The sequence below is a fragment of the Hakea prostrata genome, chromosome 1 (genome assembly GCF_041222555.1).
Source record: "Hakea prostrata isolate BN-2017 chromosome 1, UWA_Hpros_2, whole genome shotgun sequence".
NCBI classification, from domain to species: Eukaryota; Viridiplantae; Streptophyta; class Magnoliopsida; order Proteales; family Proteaceae; genus Hakea; species Hakea prostrata.
Window position 1 is genome coordinate 6,274,377 of NC_142600.1, and position 20,097 is coordinate 6,294,473.

A 20,097-nucleotide genomic window follows, 5' to 3' on the forward strand; every position below is an offset into this window, starting at 1 on the left:
TCATTGTTGAAACAATTTAAAACTTAAAATTTTGAATTCATATTGGCACATGAATTTGAATCACAAAAGAGCATAAAAAGTGTTCATATTGTTATCATAAAAGAGACAAAAAGTATATATATGTATTGATGCTAGAGGCAAGGTTTAAAGTATCCCACGATACCATGCGATACTAGCCGATATGTATCCGTATTTGATCCAACCGATACGATACATTTCGATACATTTCGATACATTTCTCCATTGAATTACACTAAAATACGTTAGCTAGAGTGATACAATACTCGATACAGGACGATACGTCTCTTAAAATCAAATGACCGATACGATACTCGATACCGATACTTTAATCCTTGGCTAGAGGATCTCTTAAAAGAACATAACAATCAATGTATTTTCTTACTAGTGAATATGTTAACAATAGCTAAAGTAGAAATTTGGAATAAGTTTATCTTTTAGATACGTGATTTTGATTAAATGCTTTTACTGCAATGTCTTCCTTCTCAATTAACATTTACTGGTTTTCAAGAGAAACTCTTCATATTCCTTTGATTGTTAGTGGTTTCTTTGAAAAAATGAGAAGAAGAGAAATTGAGAATTAAATTGATTCAAATAATTTTAAGAATTTTATTTTGACTATTATAGATGTCATTTATTACTAATAGAAATGTCTAATTGATTGATTGAATACAGAGGTGGCATTGGAAGTAGATAAAATGTATTTGTATCCCTTAAGTTCATAATTGTATGATTTATATACATATATATACATTTAAGTACATGTGAAATAACAGAAATTTTCGTTGAAAAACATTCGCAGACATTTAAGGATTCAACAAGCCCATGGAAATTTAGGCTAAAGATCAGAGAAGGGTTGAAAAACCCAACCCGGACAGAATTCTCAATGGTGAATACATGGTTGGTTTCCTACAATGTCTTACGCCTTTCTCTTGAAATTTCATAATCAAATTCTAACAATTACATTAATGTATAAGAGAAGAAAGTAAAAATGCCGTATTCGGTGAATACTTTTAACAATAAACTTATTATAGCTAAACATCACGCCAAATTGTATGGCTATTTGATTTTCATAAGTCATAATAAAATGCATGTCTTCTAACAACTGTTAGTATAAGTCTTCTTCCCTCAAGTCTCTCTCCAAACTCAGTTTCCTTACAACCAGGATAAGGACTCTTTGGATATTTTAAAAACTTTCACTCACAACTAATAAATGATGCTGTGGTGTAGTGGTTATCACGTTAGTCTTACACACTAAAGGTCTCCAGTTCGATCCTGGGCAGCATCAAATGAATTTTTTTTTAAGTTTTACTCGTCTTATCGAAATAAAATTGAAACCAGCCCCACTAAGTAATGCACAGGAAAACTTCATCTTCTAAAATTCATATGCAGTTAGTCAGTTGCAAAGCTTCTTGAAGATAATTTAAAGTACCATTGACCATTGCTCAGAACCAATTCGATTCACTGAAGTCCTTTAACTTTCTGAGGTGTCTCTCCATGTCTTGTCTTGTTTTAATCCATTCTTCCCTCTCGATAACAGTGGTGGGATCATCTCTTTCGCTCTGAAGAAAAAAGAAACCAGAATGAGGAATCTCTATAATTAGACACAAATTGGCTGGCATGCATTGAGAGTGGACAGGAAAACTTCATCTTCTAAAATTCATATGCAGTTAGTCTGTTGCAAAGCTTCTTGAACATAATTTAAAGTACCATTGACCATTGCTCAGAACCAATTCGATTCACTGAAGTCCCTTAACTTTCTGAGGTGTCTCTCCATGTCTTGTCTTGTTTTAATCCATTCTTCCCTCTCGATAACAGTGGTGGGATCATCTCTTTCGCTCTGAAGAAAAAAGATACCAGAATGAGGAATCTCTATAATTAGACACAAATTGGCTGGCATGCATTGAGAGTGGAGGTTTAGTCACCAGATCAACAATTTTGAAAGAATTCCCATTATCACGAATGATAAGTAAGTCCCGCTTTCTATCCCTATTCCTTCCCCCTGGAGCAGTAACCTATCAAGAAACAATCAAGCTGAACTTTCAATCCCCAAAAAGGCACGTCAATAGAGCAAGATTTCAAGTAATGCTTTGGGCAAATAATGATCTATTGATAGAATTTACACACGTAACTGCCCAGATTTCACAAATCTTATTGACATGAAACAACAATTTTTTTGTGAAATTACCATGGCTGAAGAGAATCACAGGGTAAGCAAGACTTACGACACATAAGTACGCAACAATTACATCTACCATATTGAAATCATAAAATTTCCACTTCAACCAGTAATTTAATCTTGGTACACTAGCTTGTGAAATTTTGATGCAGCTCAGCAGAATGAAAACCATCCTCAAGAAATTCAAAGACAGTGTCCCACCACATCCAGCAAAGTAATAAGCCAGATTTCAATATCACGGGACTGGAGCCAACGTTAAGGTTTGAAAGGTTCCATTAATTCATTGTCTAGGATTGAAGAAAAGGAGAGGAAACTCAAGTTTAATGCCTTGGGGTCTAAAGGTTTTTTGTTAAAACCATCCAACATATCCTCATCAAAAATACAGAGAAATGAAAGAAAAAGAATGATGTAGGCAAAAAGAAGGCCCAGTGGCAAAAGAAACAGTTTAATGCAGAACAAGTTTAGCCATACATGAACATGCAATCCAGAGAGTTATGCTGACAAGGGATGCCTCACCAATACTTTTGCTCTGGTGATTGACTTAGTTTTTGAATCAATGACATAGATCTCCTCAAAATCCAGTACAAATTCTGGATCACCAGATCTCCTGTTTCTGAAGTGCTTTGTCAAGAAAACCTGCAGGTGACCAAGGCATTGTCCGATAAGTAAAGGTATGAAAGTTGTATACATCGTGCTATATCTTGAACCAAAGGACATGTCTAGACCTCTATGTAACAAAACGTTTACTACTTAATTTAGCAAATTAACCATGTTACAAAAATGTAGAATATACACTGTCAAATGAAATAAAATAAATTCAGCAAGTAACAAGATCCCATTATATTCACAAGAGCTTTCTTTTTTTTTAACTAAGAATTGTAGACAGCTTATAATCAACAAGCAAAAAGTTCAAATCTGTTGGAGTGAAAATCATTGGGGAGAGGAACGAGCATCGTCTCACATAATAAAGAGTCCTCCCACCTAATACGATAACATTTATGTTTCACTTTCTTCAAGTTTTTGTTCTGTTCTCAAGTTTGAACTTATGAAGTCCCATTTTTGTAGCTGACCAGTTCACTAACATACTACAAATCATTTACTATTAACACAATGATACCAAGCCATGATTGCAGCAAATGCTACTGAATTAGCTGCTTCCCCCTACTTGCAATATCAAAAACTAAATCACAACCCTTGACAAAAGACAAGCAGCTCTAGTAGCAATGGTGATATGTGGAATTTTTTACTCACTGCAGAGATGTAAGGAGGCATTGTACATTCTCACTTCCGAGGATGATGGCCAATGAACTCTTGCTTCCATGATCTCTTCTGATTAAATATTCTGATATTTCTTGTCATTCCTTCCCATACTTCCTCTTTTCTTTCTTTAAGGCTAGAAAATTCTGATCTTTATGACAAGTACATATCTTCACATATGACATGTGGCTTATACAAAATTAGAGAGAGAGAGAGAGAGAGTTTGTTTTATGCATTACTTACATTGTAGCCAGTAATGCTTCATTTGGCAAAGGTTCCTGGTTTTCCTCAGTTAGAAAAATATCGGCTTTTTACGAGTTTGTTGTGTTTTCAAGGGTCACCCACACAGAAGCATTCATCCGCTTTATCTTCTAAGTCCATTCCCAAACCCCGCTCCCCTCCCAAAAGAAAAGGGGTCAAATCACAGGACTTCCCTAATTCTGCTAACTTAAATAGTGAGATACAAGAAGATGAGAAGTTTTACACAATGATATATCATGGACTCCACGAGTTCAGTGAGAATCGGGGCACTGCCCAGAGCTTAGTGAATAAAGGGCCGGATACAGATATCTTAAATATGTGTTCATAACAGTCCTGCCTTTGAGTAAATTGAACAGAATGATTTTGGTCTGGACAGAATCATAGAGAACTGTAGCTTATATACACAAATACAAAAACCAGAAACAAATAGTACACAAGGAAATTCAAAGAATAAAGTAATTATAAATCCCAAATATTCACCAATACCTTCATAACTTCCCTCTCACTTTTGTACAGTGGATCACGGGGTGCGTCAATTGGTGGCTCAGTCACATTGTAGCATCCATAATCACTTTTTGAACATCGAATATACTATGCAAATAAAAACGTATAACCGATCAGTTCAAAATTCATAATTTAATCGACCATCAGGGGAAAAAAGAAGTTCCAATAATTTGTTCAGTCAGCCTCACACACAAAAGAATGTCCATTAACTGTCAAGTACTGAAAACCATAGCTTATTAATTCAGGAATAAATAATTAAATCAAAATTCTCATTTAATAGCTCAATTAATAAAACATTAAGCATTTCACAGTCAAAACTAGCAATGAGCCCTAAGCCAAAAGAAGCAAAACGGAGCTAATAAGATCATCACCTTCTGAGGCATTGGAGCTAGAAATTTAGGGATAGTATAAACATCGGTATCCGGAGGAGTAACGTACATCTATCAGACAAAAGATAAAAATAAAATCAGCTCATGAAATGCAAGACCTTTTTCCATTCAGAAAATACTAAAAACCAAGTAAAATAACCTCTCTGAAATCATAGACATCGTTATCAGGATCAGGTGGCTTCCTGATAAAGAAATCACAATCAAACAAGCTAATCTTGTGGAATTCGTCCTCATTAATCCTGTAATCCACCACCATATCCGAGTCCGAACCCTGAATCGAAACAAAGCTCTTACTCTGCACCATTTCTATATCATCGCCACCCTCAGTAGTGGAGACAACGGCAGCGCCGCCGAAGAGGCGGTCGTACTCGACGTCATAGTCCTTCTTGTTGTCGACTTCTTCTACTTCTTCTTCATCAGGGTCGTAGTCGCCGTCGCCGTCGTCAGCCCTAACACTGAAATCGTTTCTCTGTCTTGTCAGAGAATAGAGTGGTTTCACAGCGAAAGATGTGAAGCTCAGGACTGAACATCGAGAATGGGAAGTGAGGGAGGAAGCGGTGGTCGGAAGTTTGAGTGTGAGAGAAGACTGAGGGAGAAGAACCAGAGCTCTCATGGCGGTAACCATGGCTTCTGTAGTTACCTTGTTAGTGAGAAATAGAGCACAGCGGAAGGTAAGTGGATCAGACAACTCATACTGAACCTTCGTGTGTAAAAAGTTCTATTTAACGTTCCAGCTACCCCAGCTACAGCCAATAAAAAGGAATCTGAAAATGTAACTTTTAAAATAAAAAAAAGATTACATGATTTTTTCATATGACTTTTAAGTGCGCTTTTTGTATACAGCCATACAGGGAACAAGGAATGAGGATTTTTTTTAAATAAATAATTATCAACAAAAAAACCGAGAATATTTTTGAAAAATAAAAACTAGCATTATTTTTCAATAAAACAAATCCTAAATTTTGATTCCCTTTTCTCACAAACTAGTTACAAGAAATAGTGGTTATAGACCCAAGGGACGAGAGAGGGAGGGGAAAAAGGGGGAGTCCAAATCAGCTACACGTCGGGGTGCTTTCCCACGGTTTTACCACTATAAATACAGGAGACCCAAGGGTTGGGTGATGGGTTTTTTTTTTTTTACCTGTGAGTCCCACAGGATTTGTGGTGGTAAAGCTGCTGGTGCTCCTCCCCTGGCGGGTGAGGATCCTAATTCAAAAGGGGAAAGTAGTCTATTCACCATAAAGATTAGATTGATTATGTGCATTAAGAAGATTATCATGTCGAAAAAATATAAATATACCTTCCTATCATAGAAATATAAATGTAAATCTTGGTGAACAATGAATAATGCCTATATGGATTTTGGTCCTCCACTTCTTGTTGTGCATGGATACATTGTGGGTATCCCACCTCAACAAACATGCCCGTATGATTTATCGGTGCCTCAGTTCTTATATACCAATTATTTGAAATATAAAACTTGAATGTGTGGTCGATTGTCAACCAATAATTTAACATGTTCCACGCGATGGTTCAGCATTCTTCACCCATGTTTCGTATGTGTTTTAGCTCTTCTGGTTCTTTTTCTTTTCAACAGAAAAAGGTAAACTTCAATATTGCTATGGTACATTTGATTTGAGATCGTAGTTCTTGGTATTGCTATGTAATTATGGATGTTTATATCAATAATATTGGTGTGATTCATGAATCCCTTTCATTTATGGATGCAAGAGGCCAGGCCTGCTGCTATCAATGTGGTAAGAAAATATCAGATTAACAGTGGCAGATCCCAATTTCCACTCTTTGTTTCCCGGCATTGTACAAGTCAATATCAAATCAAACTCTTTCATCTCATTCTGGTCAGGATTGCTGGAAATAAGATTCTACTCCCACTAGAGAGCTTACCAGAAACAATAAGCCTGTGGAGGACCAAAACAGGTTTGTTTCACATTCTAGTCTCACCTCATGCTTAGACAGCATTATAAGGCAGGAAGGCTTCATGGGATCAAAACCTGTGAATTGTTTGGCCACATCTACAACCTTGGTTTAGATTGAACCTTATCACACCTTCACTGTGACTTGCTCACTCCAGAATTTGATAGCTGCAGGATATTATTGATCAAGGTTTTACTAAGTAGGTGATGGATAGGCTTACCAACATGACTCAGAATGGAACAGTCATGAGTGCACAAGGAATGTATAAAGGCTTTATACATCATAATGTCAAATAAAATGTACAGATTTTAGAAGTCATCACAATGTTCAAATGAAATGTACAGAAATCACAAGAATAAATAATTGTGTGGTACAAATTGCCACATACTTAACCCGGTCTGTTTAGTATCCGAAATGAGGTCTTATCAATTCTGTGGCATGTGGCAGTAAAAACTTCAAATTCTGCCATTGATCAAGCAGGCAAAGGTTCCTCCATGGCTGTAGGTAAAACATTTAGAGTCAAACTTCTATCATAATTGCAAATTCATCTATAAGCATACATTCCAATGAGTTTAGTAACACAGAACTGAACTAGGGCATTCTAGGAATCCTTTTTCAATGACACACCCCTGTAAGGGTCACAGTTGGGATGTCCGCCATGCCATAAATCAGACAGATCACAACCATGTTCATTGACTTATCTATTGGATTCTGAAAGATGGAATATAACAAGCTTTGCATGTGCACTTTAAATGAGAAAATTAAGGACATCTGATCTTCTTGCTGAATTTTGGTCCAGGCAGTCATAGGCAGACCCTACTCCAGACATGAGACATACAGCAAAAGGACTAATGGCGGGTCAAGGACTCAAGGGTCAGAGATTACCTTTTCCTCTTGTAGATACTGCTGTAGAAGCATCACCCCTCACATCTGAAACACCCTCAGGAGCAACAGGGGCTTTGGTAGGTACATCTGGGAGCACCAATTCCTCACTGTCATCAGCCTCTGCTGTTTGAGACTTTGCTTCTTCTTCGGATGGCACTGAAGCAGCAGGAACTTTTGGTAGATCTTGAATGGTAAGCTACACAGTTTATGGAATGGGGGAGGATCAGAAGAGGTTTCCATCAAATAACCAGTAATGAGCTTTGTAGCCAATTTCTCATTCTCAAACTATGAAGAGAAAGATAGTAAAATTCTGTAGTTCCGTGAAAAACAATCACAGTCCTGGAAAGAGGCACCTCTTCAATTGGCACCTAATACTAATATACTATCATCTGAACTGGTATATATTAAACATGTTGACACGTAACTTGTTAATCTGTGTCTGATATACAGCAATACTGCCTTTCAGCCCGATCCAGATTTAAAAAGGCCCACAATTTGAGAAAATTTTCAGCAAGTGAGGCCCCCAGGGCAGATCAAGACAGGTCAACAGGAGGTGATAAGAACCCACCATAACAGCCCAGCCCAATAGAACTCCAAACAAATTTAGACTCGTAACTTCCTCGAGCTGCAGGTCTATTCTATACTAGCATCGAATCAAAATATCCGAATGTAACAAGCATGAAAAGCAAAGAGTAAGTAAACCTATGGCCTTAAAAAACAACTGCAGAATTGGTTGGTTCTAGCATGGACCCCTGCACTGCACAAGTTCCTAGACCCTAATGTTAAGAAATAACCAACAACAAAAAAAAAAAAGAACCAAAAAAAGTACGTGAAACATCACATACACAGTCCTATCAATTACTTCAATACATGGGCATGATACAGTACACACACACACACACTCTCTCTCTCTCTCCTATCAATTACTTCAAGACACGGACATGTTGCTAACCATATGATCCAGTTTAAAGGCTTGACACCAAGCTAACAGCAACAGATGCATCCTTAATGCCCTCAGTCTAGACTTACAGAGCTACCTTTTCCTAAACAAGAAAAAGAGGGGAGGGGGATAAAAAGATGCAAGAAAAATCAAGGAAAATTTTTAAGAAGCATGAGAATTCCCTAGTAATCTAATCCAATCCACATTAATCACCCTTGTTTTCGACCCTGCGAAGGGTACCTTATGGATTATTTTTGACAACACAACAGAAGCAAAATTGTTAAAAGCAGTCACTGACAGTGCCAATCAACCAGGTGAACCAATACAATAAACAATGGCGAATGGACCACAGTTGTCAAGGCATCTCCTTGGCAGCACCAAAACGGGTTTTACTGCCAATAACCAGCTCATGCCTTTCTGTCGCACAAAGGCACCCAAACAGTATTGCCCAGGTTAAACTCTTGACTGGTGTCAGTAGACTATTGGTACATTATCATGCATGTTATGTTTCAAAAAAGAAAGAAAGACGGGAAAGAAGAAGAAAAAAAAAGAGGCAAAATGCTGAAAAGGTCCAGCTGCCATCTGTTGGTGGTGAATCAGTGAAGAGTTCCAGACATTTGTCTGTTTCTCTTAGTGGCTCCTCTGATTATCAACAATGCTGCCCATTAGGTAACTTCTGCAGTTCTGCCTTTGTTTCAGCCTTAGGTCACCTAGTTGCAACAATAACAATGGTGTGTATAGCACAAAAGCAAGCCTATTCTAGGAACTTACCAACTTAATAGTTACTTAGGACTCAGCAGTCCAAGGCATGCCCAAGTGATATTCTCAGTCATAGACATGCCTAGGACATGGGGAAACATGAATGTCATAAAATGCTTTAGATTTTGGACATCTTTCCAATATAAAAGGCACTCCAGAAATTTCCTGCATATATTTACCATTATAAATCACATCTAGTTGATAACTACAACACACTTGATCTGATTTTCCTTTTGTCTTTGCCACTCAAACAAAAGAAAAATCCAATAACAGCAAATTCCCTTCCCTTTCCATAGAATCAACTTTCAATCATTGAGCCTATGACCTTGACTTTTCTTTCTTGAGCTTTTGAATTGTATGGCAGCCAGTAAGTAGTAAATAACAAGGAAATCCGGAAATGCCGAGATATACAACAGCTATTCACATTGGTAATAATTCTAGCTGTTATTTCCCAGCCATGTTGCATGAAAGTTCATAGGCTTTCCCTTCTAGTATTCTGAATCAAGTTATAAACCTTGAATTTGTAAATTAGACACTGCCTATGGCCCTATATTACTATAACTTTTATTGTAATAATTTTAAAGAGCACAAATCTCCTTTACATGAATTGGGCATTATAAATGCATGCCAAGCACCAAGCAGGCAAGCCTTGAAGCAATGATGAAGTTGTGCTATTGCAAACTGTTCGTTGCAGGTTGAAAACATAAATAGCCACTCCTGCAGAGCAGAGGATAAGGCTGCATACATATGACCCCTCCCATACCTTGCAGCAGCAGGAGCTTCATGCACTGGGATGCTCCTCATATCAGCCAAGCTACTATAAACCCAGCCTCCCCCGTTAAAAGGGTTGCCTAGGAGCTTCATGCACTGGGATGCTCCTTATACCAGCCAAGCTCCTATAAGCCCAGTCACCCCCAATACAAAGGTTGGAAGGTATTCTATCATGTAGCAGTGCAGCACACCAAAGAAGAAAACAGCTGTCTTGTGTGACGATAAAATCACTTTAAAATGGCACTCATCGCAATGCACGATTTCATTGTCAACCAAAGCATGGAAAAAAATGGCTCAGTTGCTTTATTGGTTTCCCAAAACATACCTCAGTTTCCAAGCTCTCAAATTCTGCTAAGACCTCTTCTTCATCTTCTGCCGATAGTTTTTCCCCTAATATTGCATTAATTTCCTTCAAAACAAGAAAAGAAGACATGAGCAGTTGAGAAATTATAAAGATCCCAACCTTAGCGAACACAATTATAACTTCAACTACCAATTAGTCAACATAAAAAGAAAGGGGGATGGGGGAGGGAATAAAAATCAATAAAGTATAACAAGAGCAAAGATTAAAAAAATCAATTAAAGAAAGGATATATGAATCTGTAATTGCAAAACACCAACTAAATTCCCTTACATCATTTGCTCACATTTGAATAGAGGGAAATAGGACGTCCATCTAGGTCATGCCACATATAACAAATCAAACAACATGCAAGGTAGATGCAAGAAACTTTATGTATGATCCTCAAGAAATAGACACTGCCAGTGGCAAAATTCACAACATAAGGAATTATAGGAAACTGAAAGAGAGGAATGCAAAATGTGGTCAGATGCAAATTCTTTCCTAGCCATAAAATGCTAATGATCAGTCAAATAGTTTAACTGAAAATAATCACTATGGCAATAATCATGCTTCTGATAATGCCAAAATCCCTTTGAATCTCTTTAAGGGTATGATTCAGTATATCAGGTCCTCACAACATGATAGCCAGTGAATTATATTAGTCATAAACAAGTTTTGTGGCACTTCCACCATACAAAGTTGGTGAAGAAACATGTTTTCTAACTCCATACCTCCTGCACAAACCTTCTCAAGAAAGGCTTCTTTTACACCATATCTTGATGTGATTAACAGCCAGAGCTTAATTTTTTATTCCATTAAAAGAGAAAAAATCTTTTACCCAAAAAAAAAAAGGATTAAAAATAAATTCTGATCCGATGGCAACAGTTTCACTAATCATTTGCTTGCTTAAACTGTGTATGGTGCATGATAATACACCAAACAAAAAGGCATGAGCACACAACTGTATCTTTAATGGCAGCAAGTGAGTTTAAGTTAATACCCCTTGCCCTTTTGAAATTTAACTCAAAACTGTTTCATCTGGGAAGAAATCGTCAGATCATGTCTCTAAATAGTCCATCATAGTTTAAAAAAGACAAAGACAAGAGAAAGATTTAGAAATACTAGAACCTAAATTATTTCATCAGTTGGTGGGGGGAAAAGATGAAATATCAAGATTTTGGAAATATAATGTACTCCATATCAATACGAATGACCAAATACAAGCTCTTGGTGTATCATAAGTCTGAAGGAAGGAGGGCGAGGTCCAATCAATCTACCACAAGTGCCCAATTTTAGCTCCTGGTAGCTAATCTTCTTCTAGGAGCTATATACCATACACCATACGAAAACAATCATATTATAATATTGACATTCAGTGTCAACAACCAAATTCAAGTCAGATCCTTATGCTCCCTTCCTTTTCTTTGATCCCCACTGTTCCTGGGTAGCCTAATCTCAGAAGGCAAGAAAAGTAGAGAAATCCAAGATTGTTTTATTTTTTTACATTTTTATGGTTTTTATAATTTGTTTGAAAGCATTTAGACAAAGGTCATTTTTTATCAATCCCAAAAAAATTTGACGGCTACTACCTCTAAGCCTTGTTTCACACACACAAAAGTCATACACTCTTCAATGTTTCTTGTTTGTATCTCTCAGGTCCTGATGTAGGGAGATGCCGAGATGGTCAAGAATAGAAAAAAATTAAGCACAGGTATGATATACACGATAGTTCTGATCTTACCTTGAAAAGTAAAAACCAGAACAAAATATCTCAATTCCAACAAAACTTTAGAATAACCCAAAAGCTTCAGTCTACACCTACACGTCTGCTATCATGTCAAACTATTTCCTCAAGTACACAGCAAAAGTACAACATCTTCACTCCCAAGTCCCAAGGCATTGTGTTTTGGATTGAATTGAATATCGTAGCAATAGTGCAAATATAATACATTGGCTCGACAACAATCCAGCATACAACCCTTCTTGGATTTGGAGGAAGGTCTTGCTCCCTCAACCGCAAGCCCTCATTGCCATCTCTGTCCAAATCCCTTCTAGATCCTCTACATCTTTCTGGCTCGATCCTTGGCATCCAATGGGTATTCTTTTCACTCTCCTTGGTCCCTGCACTGTCTATGAGACTTGTATACCTAAGACTGCCACCCTCTCCTATTTCATCACCAATAGTTCTTGGTCCCCTCTCCCTCACCCTCGTCTCACACAAGTCTAGAATGCCCTCCCTCCTATTCTAAACTCCACCCTAAATACCACCATTTGGCTCCCCTCACCGTCTAAATCATTCACCATCTCCTCCGCTTGGAACCTTCTTCGATCCCCTCCCCCCCCCCCAATCCCTTGGGCCCCTTTAGTCTAGTTCAAAGGCCACATCCCCTCCACACCCTCACCCTTTGGAAAGCCCTCAACCTTGCCCTTCCCACTCATTCCTTCCTCATTAACCGCCACAGTCCCGCTAACCCAAATTGCATCCTATGTTGGAATGGTCCAAGCATTCCTATGGTATTGCTGGAGATTAGTCTTGGATATTGAAGAATTTCTCTCGCCCCTCCATTTGCGATCAAGTTGGTAATCTAGTCTTTGGAGCCACCATACACCACTTGTGGTGAAAGCACAATCTTAGGAGATGGACCTCCAAATCTTTGCCCCTAGACTTGATTTGGAAAGCAATTTGTTTGATGTTTCTTCTAGATTTCTCTCTCCTCTCCATTCCCCGGTTACTGACAACCCTAGGAATAGGTTAATTGTTTGCTCCTAAGGTTTCAGCTCCTCTTTCCAGGCTTCCTCTTAAAGCCTTGTACTGCCCCCCCCCCCCCCCACCCCACCCCCCCATTATCCTTCTCTTTGAATTTGTCTTTCGTTGTTTTATTTAATCATTCAATCATAAAAATTAAAAACAATACAGCATACAATAGATGCTCCTACAAGAAAGTTCTATGACTAGTAGAAGATTTTGCTCTCAAGCGAGATCTCGCCACCCTGAAAAAACGAGATCTCGGCCGAGATATGCCATTTTCTTGGAGTCAACTTGGTGGCTCATTCCGGTGGTTTTAGAGTCCCAGTTGAGCTGAAACTTGGTATTTAGCCTATATTATTTATTCATAAAAAAAAAAAGGTCTTTTGAGCACATTGATGGCCTTGGATTTGTGAGAAAACAAACCTAAATATGATTTCTAAGTCTACCCATAGTGTGAAACCGAAATACTGTAAGATTAGGGAAGGCAAGGTTATACAACATGTAATATAAAACCTTTAAGGTGTATGAATGAAAAGCAAATATATCAAATACATCAAATAACTTAAATGCCATCAAAATTCCATCCATATGAGTATCACAATCTCAACTTTCAAGAATAGAATGATAAAATTATACAACCATTAGAAGTTTTATATAAGTCATTAACACATAAGTTCATAAGACAAGCAGATAATGATTGATCTTCCTTTGAAGTTGTAGATATGCTAAGAGTAGTTGTAAGTAAAAATCCGCAAAAAAATCGAGCAAGTTGAGAGTTTCAATGAGAAATGGCGAGATATGGCGAGATATGGCGAGATCTCCCATTTTGCAGAACTCAATCTCTATCTCATCTTGGTTTATGAAAAAACCGAGATATCTTGCGAGATCTTGAAAAAATCGAGATATCTCGCGAGATCTCCCACCATCTTCTGTCAAAAGAATAAAGAATTCACCAGAAGGCACTACGACAACAATACAACATACAATAGATGCTCTTGCAAGAAGGTTATGTTTTCAAGAAGTGGGCGATGACATACCCCCTTCATCCATCTTCTTTCTCCAACTGATCAAAATGAACAAATCGATTTAGTGGCTAATTGCAGAACCTTGAATGGTTAGCATGCATAAATCTGGGAACTTGTCCAATCATAACACTAGATTATTTAGGATTATAAACTGAAACAGAGATTTAACAGTGTGTTATACATGGGTAAGGGCAAAGCACGAAATAGGGAATGATACCCTAGTATCTCTCACCACATTGGTCCTCTCCCAGGTCCGATGCTCCATTTTCTTCCTCAGATGGCAAAAAATTGGGTGGGTTTCTGCATAACCTGACACTCATGTCACATGAAGGACGATTTGGGAGGAGAGACAGATAGAGGGAGTATAGTGATGAAAACTCTTCTCCTGTCTCATTTATTCCTGTTCCTTTTCTGTTGGGCACAAACATTTAGAATAAAACTGGCCCATTGCTCCCTGACCAAGCTTACACACTCATTGGTTAAGGAGCACATCCTCTGCAACATATTTTTCAACATTGATGTTGAAGATGTAAAAGACAGTTCCCCAATACTTTTGATATCCATTCAGTTCAAATTTAATCCCCAATCTTCTGGTATCTGTTCCTTAATAAACCCTATTCTTGACCCTCTATCACCATCCCAGAACCTGCCCTGTTTTCTTCATACCCAAACCAGTCCCATTGTCACTATTAGTTTATCCTTCAATAAAACCTTCATTATCCAAGTTTCAGACCCATCAAACCCTATTTCCTGAGTTACAGAACATCAATGTTCCTATTCTACTTGTCTTCCCATCAGAAAACAATGATATCAAGGTCCACTGAGGGCATGGGTGTGATATGAGATTCTACTTTGTTCTGCAGACTGAAGAAGATGGGTGAAGAGGGTATGTCTCCTCCCACTTCTTAAAACTCATAGCAGAGGAGGAAGAAGAAAGAATGAAAAAAGGGGGAAATATGTCTTTCCCGAGGCGTTTAGGTCAAGGGTAAAATATCTACCAACATACCCTCTTCTTAAAACTCATAGCAGAGGAGGAAGAAGAAACAATGAAAAAGGGGGAAAATTGTCTTTCCTGAGGCGTTTAGGTCAAGGGTAAAATATCTACCCCATTTTAGTGAGGGGTAAACTGGACTTTGTCCACTGACACAAAACAGCCACTTAACACCATTAGAGTGAGGGAGCAGTAAGTTTGGTATATGCAAGGTTCGAATTAATTATACCATAGTCTAGGGGGTGACAATAACTTTCCCATGAAAAAACTTTCTGGACTTGCAGTTGAAACATTAGACAGAACACGAATTGGGGGTTCATGAACATATGTAGTGAAAAACCAGAGGAGTCGAGAGGAATGAAACTCACATCTTGGTAAGCTTTTGCTTCATCTGAATCATCCATCAGCTTTTGAACATCCTCCAAATTGATCTCACTTTGTATAGATTTAATAGCACTGGTACCAGCCTTCAAACTTTCAAACACAGCCTTCTGCTTGCTTGCCAATTCAATATCGGCCAACTATCACAAATTATATACACGGTCATTCAGAAGTTATATGTAAACTGTAAAGATGAAAATACCGAGGCAGACAGTATTGAAATAAGCAAACTACAAGCCAAAAAAATAAATAACTATTTATTTTTTGAAAATGGAAGCATAGCTAGACGGATTACTTACTTGTTGTTCAACATTAATCAACCAATTGTCAACTTGCTTCAATAATTCTTCCTGTGCCTTCTTCTTCTTTAATGCAAGCAAGGCTCTATCTTTCTTCTTTTCACGAATCAAGTCCCTTGCCGCTTGCTTCTCAGCTTCTATAACAGCATCAAGCTGAAAGTGTCCACAGGAAAAATAAACAGTAAACAAAACAACAAAGATATATTGAGATTTCATTGAATCAGGGTACTTCTTACAAGAATGTGCGAGAAGCAAACGCATAAACCTACATTTACAGGTTACAACTATACTCTGAGACACTTGACATCCTCTACAACTATCGCTGTTGCACTGCCTGACTGGGAGCCATTCACCATCTTAATAAATTCCTTTTGTTCCAATAACAGAAAAATTGTTGAACAAAACTTTTGAAAATTCTAAAATGCATTTAGCGTGGCATAAAATTTGCAATGAATGATGAACTAAATTTCAACATGTAGAACAAGGTTGATTCAGAGGGTTGTAGAATTACACAAACTTTATCCTAGGTGAAGGTTATTTGAATTATTTGGTTAGTAATAATTTGAACCTCCAATGCTTCAGTTCGTATCACATGGATTTTGGTGCTCTCACATTTTCAAAGACAAATCATTGTTTGTCTGGTAGAGTATAATTAGCCGGGGCTTGTCATGCTCTTTAGACTCTTAACTTGCTTAATAAATGTCAGGGCGAATTACACAGGTGAATAATTGCATGTTGCAATTAAACTCTAACTAACAAAGTAATCTAAAATTAAAAAGTGGAGAATCCCAAGAGTAGTCCTTTTGCGCATTGATCACCAATTCATCATCTAAGTTGATTAAGGCGGCTGATTCCCTGAAATGTACCAATTTTTTCCTTTCTTACTTAATGATTTTTTCCCATTTTAGTGATGTAAAACCACGGGAGGTCACATTGTGGAGCCTTTCTCAATTTTTAGCTGCCTAATGCGTTTGTGACGTCTACGTAGTTTATACTATAGGTTTCTCTTTTGAAAATAAGAAGTTCATACTATTAGGATTGCAGCTTGCTATTGAACAACGTCTGCGCCTAAAGAATCCAAAGCACCAGTGTTGGTGAGCACAGAGACATCTGGTTATCTTCGCAGGAAGAATGCACTAATTAACAACAACAGAAACCTTTTACGAACAACCCACCCCCGGGGGGGTGGAGCCAGCACAAAGCAACAGTATGTTGCAACCTTACTCAGGCTATCTTCAGTATTACTCAATTCCTGAAACACAACCACAATGACAATTCCCTTCATTCAGTTGACTTAGTCGCCAAGCTACCGAGACAGTAACAACTACTGCAAGTTGTTTCTGAATATGCCTCCGTATAAGCATTCCAAAATTTCACTCGAACCAATTTGTATAACAACTTCTACTTCGATCGAAAACCTCAGCTACTTGACGGAAAATCAAGACGAATAGCAGCAAGAAGTTCAAATCCACAATAAAATAAAAAACAATATTCAAAACAGAATCAAGCAAGGAATCTTAGCTTGTCCAACCTGTTGCTGGTATTGCCCAAGCTTCCGTCGCTGGGTTTTAAGTGAGAGAATGGCTCGATCAACGTCGGTGACCTTCGGTTTCTTAACGAACAAATTGCCCATTTCTCAATTTCTAATGGGGACTATTTCTCCTTGTGTCCAAACCAGTAATGGAATTATTCAAAACCCTATAAAATTTTGAGTTCCACCATATCCACGTCCTTCCCTCTTGCCGGAATGCCCCGTTTTCGACTTTCTGGTCTTCGGCCGGAGCGTTACAGATTCTTGGACTTTACAAGTTCACAACAACCATACGGAACGTAAGACGGGCAGCTATATTATACTGGTTTATATTGGCGAATTGATTTTCAGAAAGATGGAATAAATAAATAAATGAATAACACTGCTTCTTCTTTTTTTTTAATCAAAAAATAAAGCATAGCGTTCTTTTAATCTGTTATACAGCTATGGCAAACAAGCAAATTTAAAAAAACTAAATTATACTTATATTTATTTTTTTTTTCCCACTTTACATGTGAAATACCACTATTTTGCCCCCTCCAAAAATTAAAAATAAAAATGTAGGATAAAGATTATGGGTACAAATGTCATTCTTAATTATAGTTTTCATTAAATCCCTAGTTTTAAGGAATAATGTTAAATTCTAATTAAAAACTAACTCACGATCCATGAATTTCTTCCTATATATTCTCATATATTTTCATTATTATTTATTTTCTCATGAATCTCCTATTTTTTCCTTCTTTTTTTTTCTCTTCTTTTTCTCACAAAATAGTAGAGTAGTTAGCAAACATTGGAATTTTCCCAAATCTTTTCCACAGTTATCAGGTATTTACTCTCTCCTTCTCAAATTATTCCTCTCTCTCTCACACGCTCACAAATTTTCTAATATTCTTTTCATAAAAAAAAAAAATTCCGTTGTTATTTCTTTCTCCTAAATTTCTTATTCTACTAATAGCAATTTAAATCCTTTTAGAATTCAGCCATTGATTTTATCATATCTAATCATAATCATTTATTTTTATTTTTTTTTTAATCTTAAAATTTCATTTCCTATTAATGGAAATTTAAATCTCGATTAAGATTTTAGCCATCAATTTATCATATCTAGTCATAATCATTTTATTTTATTTTTGAATCCTTAAATTTTTTTCATCAAGTTTCGATTCTTACTAGTAGCAATATAAATTTTAGAATTTTTTTAAAATTTTCTTCCACAATTTTAGCCCTTACTTTATTTTAATATATTTTTTATAATTTACTTATAATTGTGGGACCCATTGTGGGTCCACCATTGGCTCATGTATATTCGGCCCCCCAACTTTCAATCCTAGCTCCGCCCTACATATAAGGGTGTGGATTATCAGTATTTAACATATGACCTCCTAAAGGTCTTTAAGAGTAAACTCAAAATTTGTATGATAGATTTTTTTTCCCCTCAATTCAGACGTACTTCAAGTACAATGGCTATAAGTACTAAATTAAAAAGTTGGCCCATATCCACTCTCATAATCCTAGAGGCTTGTAAATCTGATTTTTTCAGGTCTACCCAAAAAAAAAAATCTGACTTTTTCAGGTGTTCTACTTTTAATGTATAATTCTACTTTTCATTTTACCCAACAAAAAAATAGATACTGAATTACAATGGCTATTGGTTGAGATCAATTAATATGTTTCAACCTTAGTTTTTTCCTTTTTTGGGTGAAATTTCAACCCCAACTCTAGTTGGATGCTAGGCACACATGTTACAATGGAAAATAATGAATTTACTGCCATTAGTTTACCAAAGTAATCAAGAGCATAGTTGCATAGATAGATAAATTTGAAAGAGACCGGTGACAATATTCATTTGGTCAAAATATTGGATTAATAAAATAAGTAAAAGAAGTGATTTAGAGGATAAGGTTTTCCAAATAATTAAAATATGCTGGATGAAGTGGAGAGGTGCATTTGGGGTCTTATATGATTGACGTATTCCATTAAAACTTACAGAAAAAATTTATAGACCGTTGTTCAACCAGTTATGATGTACGGTGCAAAGTATTGGGTTGTTAAAAATAATCATATATCTAAATTCAGTGTAGCATAAATGAGAATGCTAAGATGGATGAGTGGTAAAACTATGATGGATACAATAAGAAATGATAATATTAGAATTGGTTTGAGAGTTGCTCCATAAGTGATAAGCTTCGAGAAAGTTGTTTGAAGTAATACGATCATGTTTAACGGAAACCTATAAATGCCCCTGTACGAATAAATGATATAATCCATATTGAAATAACTACAAGAGTTATGGGTAGACCTAAGATAACCTTATGAGAAGTGGTGAGAAATAATATGTATAGCTTAGGTCTTGTATCTAGTATAGCCTTGAGCATTACTAATTGTAGAGCAAGAATCCATGTAGCCGACCCCATTTAGTTATGACAATGCTTATTATTGTCGTTGTTGTAATGAAAAAATAAGGTTATTTGTTTTTGCTTACTCCCTGTATTAAGCAAATTATTTTTAAATATCAATTCGTCATGTGTAGATATTTATTTTGTTTCCTGTATTTTCGCCCCAATCCGGCTCTTAAGGCTCTCTCTTTTTTCTTTTTCTTTTTTGGCTCTCTTTCCTTTTATCTCACAACTTTTTTGGAGTCATGCCACTCATTCTTACTCATAAAGAAAAGAGATCTCCGGGTCAAGGAATTAGCTAAACTGATAAGGTCCTTAGGAATATAAAAAACTGTAAGGGCCTGTTTGGTTACATGAATCTGAGAATTATACCCGTTTGGTTGTAAAAATCTATAGATTCATGAAATCTATAGATTCACATTTTTACACTAAAAACGTGAATATGTAGATTTATGGGTAAGAGGTGAAATCGAAAGATTTC

General features: G+C 36.8%; 2 protein-coding genes and 1 non-coding gene across 3 annotated transcripts; 1 reads left to right on the top strand and 2 right to left on the bottom strand.

The window, feature by feature from the left end:
* Positions 1–856: 856 nt before the first annotated feature.
* Positions 857–5,291, bottom strand: PTAC6 (plastid transcriptionally active 6). The gene is made up of 7 exons (XM_089157841.1): positions 4,748–5,291; positions 4,591–4,659; positions 4,202–4,306; positions 2,714–2,833; positions 1,944–2,033; positions 1,729–1,858; positions 857–1,580 (listed from the first exon to the last, which is right to left on the bottom strand). Exons 1-6 carry the CDS (start codon positions 5,231–5,233, stop codon positions 1,742–1,744), a joined length of 987 nt encoding a protein of 328 aa, XP_089013967.1. The 5' UTR covers positions 5,234–5,291; the 3' UTR covers positions 857–1,580; positions 1,729–1,741.
* Positions 1,234–1,306, top strand: TRNAV-UAC (transfer RNA valine (anticodon UAC)). Its single transcript has one exon. It is a non-coding gene; the product is annotated as a tRNA-Val (tRNA).
* A 1,498-nt stretch (positions 5,292–6,789) lies between the features above and the next one.
* On the bottom strand, positions 6,790–17,549 carry VPS20.2 (vacuolar protein sorting-associated protein 20.2). The gene is made up of 6 exons (XM_089157853.1): positions 17,218–17,549; positions 15,687–15,839; positions 15,375–15,527; positions 10,224–10,307; positions 7,429–7,624; positions 6,790–7,041 (listed from the first exon to the last, which is right to left on the bottom strand). Exons 1-6 carry the CDS (start codon positions 17,317–17,319, stop codon positions 7,016–7,018), a joined length of 714 nt encoding a protein of 237 aa, XP_089013979.1. The 5' UTR covers positions 17,320–17,549; the 3' UTR covers positions 6,790–7,015.
* Positions 17,550–20,097: the final 2,548 nt, after the last annotated feature.

Bases quoted from the DNA above. Each gene is read 5' to 3' on its own strand.
- VPS20.2 (XM_089157853.1), bottom strand. From the start codon at position 17,319: ATGGGCAATTTGTTCGTTAAGAAACCGAAGGTCACCGACGTTGATCGA. The intron at 15,528-15,686 runs GTAAGTAATCCG...AATTTGTGATAG, and splicing joins TGATTAATGTTGAACAACAA to TTGGCCGATATTGAATTGGC. The intron at 10,308-15,374 runs GTGAGTTTCATT...CTTGTTTTGAAG, and splicing joins AAGCAAAAGCTTACCAAGAT to GAAATTAATGCAATATTAGG.
- PTAC6 (XM_089157841.1), bottom strand. From the start codon at position 5,233: ATGGTTACCGCCATGAGAGCTCTGGTTCTTCTCCCTCAGTCTTCTCTC. The intron at 4,660-4,747 runs GTTATTTTACTT...TTTGTCTGATAG, and splicing joins ATGTCTATGATTTCAGAGAG to ATGTACGTTACTCCTCCGGA. The intron at 2,034-2,713 runs GTGAGGCATCCC...GTTTCTTGATAG, and splicing joins TCACCAGAGCAAAAGTATTG to GTTACTGCTCCAGGGGGAAG.